General features: G+C 46.1%; 2 protein-coding genes; both read right to left on the bottom strand.

Moving 5' to 3' along the window:
• Nucleotides 1-1,162: 1,162 nt before the first annotated feature.
• On the bottom strand, nt 1,163-4,810 carry GSTUM_00004768001 (uncharacterized protein; the record flags this gene model as incomplete). XM_002836544.2 has 5 exons in its annotated part: nt 1,163-1,667; nt 1,728-1,894; nt 1,997-3,136; nt 3,195-3,506; nt 3,560-4,810. 5 exons carry the CDS (start codon nt 4,808-4,810, stop codon nt 1,367-1,369), a joined length of 3,171 nt encoding a protein of 1,056 aa, XP_002836590.1. The 3' UTR covers nt 1,163-1,366.
• A 31-nt stretch (nt 4,811-4,841) lies between these two features.
• Nucleotides 4,842-6,864, bottom strand: GSTUM_00004767001 (uncharacterized protein; the record flags this gene model as incomplete). The annotated part of the gene is made up of 6 exons (XM_002836543.1): nt 4,842-4,876; nt 4,936-5,047; nt 5,153-5,800; nt 5,891-6,056; nt 6,111-6,581; nt 6,662-6,864. 6 exons carry the CDS (start codon nt 6,862-6,864, stop codon nt 4,842-4,844), a joined length of 1,635 nt encoding a protein of 544 aa, XP_002836589.1.
• Nucleotides 6,865-7,153: the final 289 nt, after the last annotated feature.

The raw sequence follows: 7,153 nt of genomic DNA, 5'->3' as shown, positions 1-7,153 counted from the left end.
GGTACACGAATGTGTCCGAATCATGTCCAGAAGTTAGAAAGTACAATCAGTGTGTGACAATACATGTAAGGTGAAGTCAAGAACGAGTAGACAAATATTGAAATATGGTATGCAGTACTAGTATGGTTCAGAATATAACAGTTTGTAATTACCAGACCCCTGAACAAAATGCTTAATCAACTTGGTATCCTAATGAGATGGGACAAAAATTATTACCATCTTGATGTGAGAAAACACATGTAAGGGTCTCAGGATGGAGGAGCAGAGAATTAGGTGTCATCTAGACATTCAGGTAAAAGATTAGACAATGTCTACATATCTGGTTAGAAGATCAAATATCAGATAAATGTCCATCTTGATAGGCAGACATTGTCTAGACCTCCAGGTAAATGATCAGATAGCATTGAGTCATAATCGCAGACAATAAAATACTGGCAAGATACACACAACAAAGGGGTCTTTATCTAGATACAATTGTAACTTAGGACAATACATAACAGAAATCAGGATATGACCTCTAATTGGATGTCATGTCCTGGTTAATAATACATGTTTAGATGTCCCTTGCATCTGCTACACTGGACATGTAGGATACAAGTAATTATTTTTGCTGATGAGTATTGCTATAGCCTACAACCTGTCAAAAGTGTAATGAAGTCAATGGACTACTATAGGTAGATGCTATAAAGAAAGTTTGCCATTCAACCAGCCAACCATCCTCTCCGTATCACCTGGTATCACAAACATTTAAATTGGAACTTTGATGAGTGGCTATACATGTTATATAGACAGATCAATTAAACTTTTTGACTAATAGTTTTGATAATTTTCTTTGAATCACCTGTAAACCAAGTGAGGTATTCCATGTAAACTAAGTTGATGCCATCTTTGAGTCTAAATATGAGAGTAGGATTGTTTGTGGTAGGTTTTATTAGACAATGCAATCTAAGTTAGTTCTTATACCTAGTAAAGGTAAGGTTGATTCCACCTTATATGTAAGGAATCATGTATCCCCATCTCGTTCTGTTTTAACATCGTTATAGGAGGACTACGGGTAGGTGACAGTAGTGGAGAATAGCGCACCTGGGTATAAAGGATATGCCATCTAATACGGAAATCTCAACCAAGTTAAAACTACCCCATGGACAGCCTAATCACCAGATTTGTACTTGATGTAGACTTCTTTCTTTTTCTAATTGTACTTATTAGATATTGCTTGTGGAACTCCCCACTCCCAAACTGGACCCGACTTTGTACCAACACCAAAAAATACTCACCAGATGTCACTCACATTTCCTAAATTAGTTTAGTCCACATATAAATGCCGCATCTTTTTTTGGAAGTGGACCCGACTATTGTCAACTCCCTAGTACAACGGAGTCTGCCCGAGCTGGCCCTGCAAGCCCCCAACCAACACATCAAAGCTCCCACTCCCAACCCCTGATAACTTTCCTAGCACGATTCTCGAGCTGGGGCTAGTGAGAGAGTCAAAATCGCCTTCGCTCACGGCTTCGGTGAGGAAATTGCATGTTGTTTCAAAACTCATCTTCAAGAATGGAGACACGCTGGTCTTTAGGCCTTGACGGTTGAAGGGGGTGAAGCCGCCGCCGCGGGTCATGGTGTCGGCGATGAGGTTCAGGTGACGGATATTGACGGAAATACCGTGACTGGGCGGTTAGCGTTCAGAGGTTAGAATGGGGGAGATGCATGTGGGAGGGGAGAATTACCCTCCAAAAACGGCGTTCATTTCTTTAATTATGTTACCCCTTGCTGCTTCAACTCCATAGACACGGAGGAACGCGGCGATGTCGTTGGTTTCCAAGGTGTTGGGATCGATCGATTCCTGTTCGTTCCAAAAAGCGCTGAAATTTACACCCTCCACGGCCAATTTACACTAGAAATCTGTTAGACATGGTGTTACAAGTTGTCCGAGGATCCAAAGATAACGTGCCTTGCCCGCAGCCTGTTCCTCCTTCGTCATATCTGATGCCGGAACCTTTGCTACCGACCCGATACCACTAAGTTCGTGAATCACAGTTTCCCGACAAACTTTCTCGACGATAGGTAACATGAGCACCTTCGGCGCCTCAACCGGATACTGTAGTTTCACTTCACACCACTGGCCACCCTCCTTGTCGAATTCGAATTTCTTGATGTTGTCAGAGATCCAATCGTGGGAGATGGTAGCCTTTTTACCTCCCTTGGCCTTGTCTATCGGGTTGCGATCCTCCTGCATGTTTATGTCGGTGCCTAGTCCTTCATCCGTCTGGTCTTCACCTTCGTTATCGCTATCAGACGCTTGGGCGCGACGGGAGATTTCCTCTTCATCGTCGTCTGGGTTATCATAGCTGACAGCTTCGGCTTTCCTGCTTCGTTGTTTGGCGTTAGTGGCGTCGTCCTCGCCTTCGTCGTCGCTGTTGGCATCCCCGTCCTCAGCATCGGCCGCAGCAGCCCGCGCATACCTTGGAGCTTCCTCAATTGTGCCAGAGCTCTCGCCTATGTTTGGCATTGCGTCGTCTTTTCCTATACGCTCTTTGCTCTTTGCTTTCTTGGGGTTTAAGACCTTGTTGATTGCGCGCTCGAGTTGAGCGAGGAAGACCTTTTTGAGAATGTTGAGAACTTGGCGCTTGGTGATGGAGTATTCCTCCTCGTAATCTGAAGCCGGGAATAATTCTAGTCGGAGAAGGTACTCCTTGGAGGTTTTTGTTAGGTTTTCTATTATTGAGATGTTATCAATGACCTCGGATAGCAGCAGTTTACTACACCGTTTGGCGAAAATCTTAGCGTCGCGATCTGAGACCTCCGGTCGGAGGGTCAAGATCATGCTAGGAGTTGCGAGGGTAGCACTAGCTGTCATGACAATTTCTCTCAGGCGCGGAATACCCAATGTAACGTTCTTGGTAGCGTGGCCGGCCAGATGGAAAGTATTGAGTGTCATCTGTGTCGAAGGCTCACCAATAGATTGTCCAGCAATGATACCAACAGCTTCTCCGGGTTCAATTACGGATCGCAGGTATTTGAGAGCCATCAAATGCCTGAACTCGCTCTTGTCAAGACCTCTTGACATTTGACTACCCACAAGGTGTTTACTGCGCTTCGAGCTGACAATAATTCCGTCAGGGTCTTCCGTTAGGTACTGGCAATTGTTAGTTCTAGATCATCATGCCGCGGCCGCAGGGGGATACATAACAAACCTTCTCCCTTGCCAAGGCAAAGTTTTCTGAAACACTTCCGAGGAACCGGCTAGGACTGTACAGTGACATTGTAACCTCCGAAGCTACTAGATTACCGGTTTTCTTGTATTTCTTCATCGCCTTCTTCATATGCTCAGAACCCACACCAAGATTGAGCTGATCACTAAGTCTCTGTATCCTTGGGCCCAAATCCTCATTAACAAGATCATCGACCAATTTCCGTACAACCGAATTGATGTTCTGCGCCAAGAACTTGAATTGCTTCAAATGTTTTTGCTTTGAAACATCCAAAGCGTCCTCGCCATACAGAAACTATAAAAGTGGGCCAATTAGCTAGATTCGTGAGAGCAAGTGGGAGGATATACCTGGACTAGCGATCCATCACTGTCTCTCACAGTATTGTCATAGTGGACCTGAATGCCCTCCATGCCTTTGATTAAGCACCTTTGCAAGTATCCAGATCTACTCGTCTTGACCGCGGTATCAATCAGCCCTTCTCTTCCAGCCATGCAATGGAAATAATACTCCTGAGGTCTAACGCCAGTCAAGAAGCGATCAGTAATATATCCTCCGGCTCTAACATCAGTTTCAAAGGGCTTGAAACAGGGCAGAGTCTTTCCGGAAACCATTACTGGAACCCTCCTACCCTCGAGGACTTGCTGTCCGAGTAGGCAGGAAATCTGGCTCGCATTGACATCGGAACCCTTCGCGCCGGAAACAGTCATTGCTTGGAAATTGTTTCTCGGAAAATGCTTTTGCAAGCCGGATGGAAGGCATTGCCCAATAACCTGCGACGTAAAATTCTTAGTTTGCGCATTGGCCTTCAGATCCAGCGTCCGCGACTTATTCTCATCCCTCAAGACTTCTTCCAGTCTCGCAGCAAGTTCAGTTGAGTTGACGCTGTCCTTTTCTAATCCAACGTATTCTGCGCTTAGGTCGTTTCCGACCCTCTTGGACCCCTTGAGGACACTGCGACGATTAGCGTCTCCATCGGGAGTGAGCAAAAGGTCATCCATTCCGCACGTATGTGCCCTCATGTGTAAGAATTTGGTCAACAGCCTCCCCAAAATACTCAACATACTTCCAGCAACCGTAGAACCGTATATCTCATAGAGGGAATGTATTAGCCCAAACTCACTAGGGCCCAGCTGGCTTTTGTCCAGAATACCTGACACGAAGTAACCATCATGAAATATGACCTGCCCCTCCTCACATCCTGGATGCCAACTATCGCCGGGGGTCCTCGATTTTGAGTAGAGTGTCAATCCGTGGAAATACTTCGGCTTTATATTCTCCAGAATGGTTGTGATGACTTGCTTTCCGGTCCATAGTCGATTCGGTTTCATTATCGAGGGTGGCAGTGTGATAATCCGGCTACTCCTACCCTTGAATAAAGCGTTACTCTCTGGCAAAAGACACGAGTAGAGCAATTGCTGGTACTCATCCCTCGTAAACATTGTATCCCGATTCGTGAGCCAAACACCCATTACCAAGTGATCCTGAATCAAACCGCGAAGCGGCTTGCCGGAGGTTGGAACAAGGTATTGCGAATCCGTGTTAGCAATTTCCTTTGCTTCAGCTCTGGCAACCTCGTTTTGAGGAAGATGCATGTTCATCTCATCGCCATCAAAATCTGCATTATAAGTATTACAGTTGGCGTAGTGCATACGGATCGTACGTTCCTTAGGAAGAACCTTCGCGATATGTCCCATAATAGAGGGTTTATGCAACGTTGGCTGACGGTTCATCAACACAACATCTCCATTGAGCAAATGTCTATGAACTCTCTTGGACTTTGAGTCACTCAAAGAAAGCGCGTCTGGAGTCAAGAGTGTTTTAGAGAGGTGGATTCTCTTCTGACGTGCATTTGAAATTTTATCTCCGGGCAACCTCTGAACAGAGCCATTTTCCATCTCAATCGCCACTGCACCCGGCCACTTATCCGGCCCGTTAACCACTAGTCGCATTAACCATTGATGATTGATTTCTGTCACTGGTTCGGGGTACGTAAGCTTGCTTGCAAATACCGGTGGTACGCCAATCTCTCTTGTCTCAATATTCGGATCAGGAGAGATAACTGATCGGGCGGCAAAATTCACACGCTTCCCCATCATGTTCATTCGGAATAGGCCCTCCTTCTTCTCAAGTTTCTGCTTGATACCTTCCTCTAATGTTCTTGCGGCCGCGCCAGTAAGCGGGCTTTTCGATGAGTCTAAGAACGAGTTCACGTCGTCTTGGAGGGTTACAAAGGCTTGCATCAGCTTGCTGATGATGACGGTTTTCGCCCCAGCCTCTATTTCCGGGTTGTTGAATTTGTCATTGTAATCACGGATGGCTAGGCATCCTTGTAGAATCTTTACTAACTGCTTGTTTGTTGCTGACTCGGAAATCTCACCTCCGGCAGCCTGAGGGGGTCTGAACTTGGTTGGTGGAACAGCGATAGCGTGGATAAAGAACATCTCAGGTGTTAGAGGTTTTGGGGTCTTCGAAATAGCTTCTCTTGGTTGGTATAGTAGTTGGAGAATTTCCCTCTCCTTCTCGAAAAGTCGCGAAAGGTTGTTCAGAACCTCCATGCTATGTAGAAGACGGCCAGCAGCACCCTTCCGCTCTTGCGCTTCCTGTAACTTAGCAATATCCTCCTCACCCTCCTCCTCTTCCTGAACCTGCATAGAGATCCCGTCGTCAAGCTCCATGACATTGAGATCATGATTCTTTGTTTCCGGCAAGCGGTTAGGCTTCTTCTGCATCATAGCTGCATTGGGTCTTTGGAAGCCGTATTGGACATTCTGGCTTTGTGCTTTGGGGGTAAGCGGTACCTCGAAAATTTTTGAGTACCCATCTTTTCGGAATCCTGGTGAAATTCTACCCGAAATTAGCAAAAAGAAACAAATCCAACTCGCGATTGGGGAAACCTACGCCTGACACCTATTACACTTTCTTGGAAACTGGATAGTGCTGAGAAACTCCTTGACAACTTTCCTCCGTTCCTCCGCAACTGACATGACCTTCCCCTCATCCAAGCCACCAGAGCGCAAATGCCTTCGAATGGCCCTCGCCACAAACTTTTCCCGCTTTGCATAAAAAGCTTCCATTTCAGTGCTTCCAGAAAACTCACCTTCCTCGCCCTCTTCCTCTCCCCTCGTATTAGGATGGATATCGTCTAATTCCGCGGCCTCGACCAACAGCCCGTATTGAATGAGTTTAAGTTTGCACTCGAAACGATTAACCTCTGCCCTGGCCATCCGAAAGTGAAAGCAGTAAAGACATGAAGATCTCAGCATCTTCAACATCTGATCAAAAAACAAAGGATGGTAAACCGGCACGGGCAATGAAATGTGCCCGACATGGCCGGGACAATACTTGTAGTCAAGGTGACATGTCAAACACCTGAATAAATAACGAGCGCATTAGCAAACCTCTATTTAATCCAATTCAATACAAGACACGAGACACATAGGAAAACGCACCGCTGCCTCAGCGCATCGGAAGCTCCGAGTGCTGGATCGTACAAGCCGCCCACTACCGGCACAGGAACGTTTCCGGGAATAACAGTTTCGAAAGTCGCAGGATTGACGACCTGTTTGACAGAGAGTTTTGTGATGTCGTCTTTGCAGAGAAAGGTGAAATTGACTCCTGTGACTTCAGAGGACACAGGATTGGAAATGTTCATGGTGTTTGACAATGCTCGGAAAGCGCAAGTTTCAGTTGGTGTCTGGTGTTGGTAGTTGAATCCGGGAACAAACAAAGTTGGGCGGCGGATAACCACTCTTTTTTTTGTTTGTTACTCGTGCCAAGGTTGTGGCTCCCGACCACAACCCCCACAGTTGCTCACAACCTGGGGGCACTCTTCCAGAATGGCTGCCGGCTCAACAGAATTAAATTTTTACAACTTTTTGTGCCCAACAGAACTTTTTTGCGGCTCCCGATATTTTTTTTGTGGCTTAACAATGATTGATAAT

Source organism: Tuber melanosporum (genome assembly GCF_000151645.1).
Source record: "Tuber melanosporum whole genome shotgun sequence assembly, scaffold_15, strain Mel28".
Classification (NCBI taxonomy): Eukaryota; Fungi; Ascomycota; class Pezizomycetes; order Pezizales; family Tuberaceae; genus Tuber; species Tuber melanosporum.
Note: the sequence above shows the minus strand (reverse complement) of the source record. Positions and strands in the feature narration are given on the sequence as shown.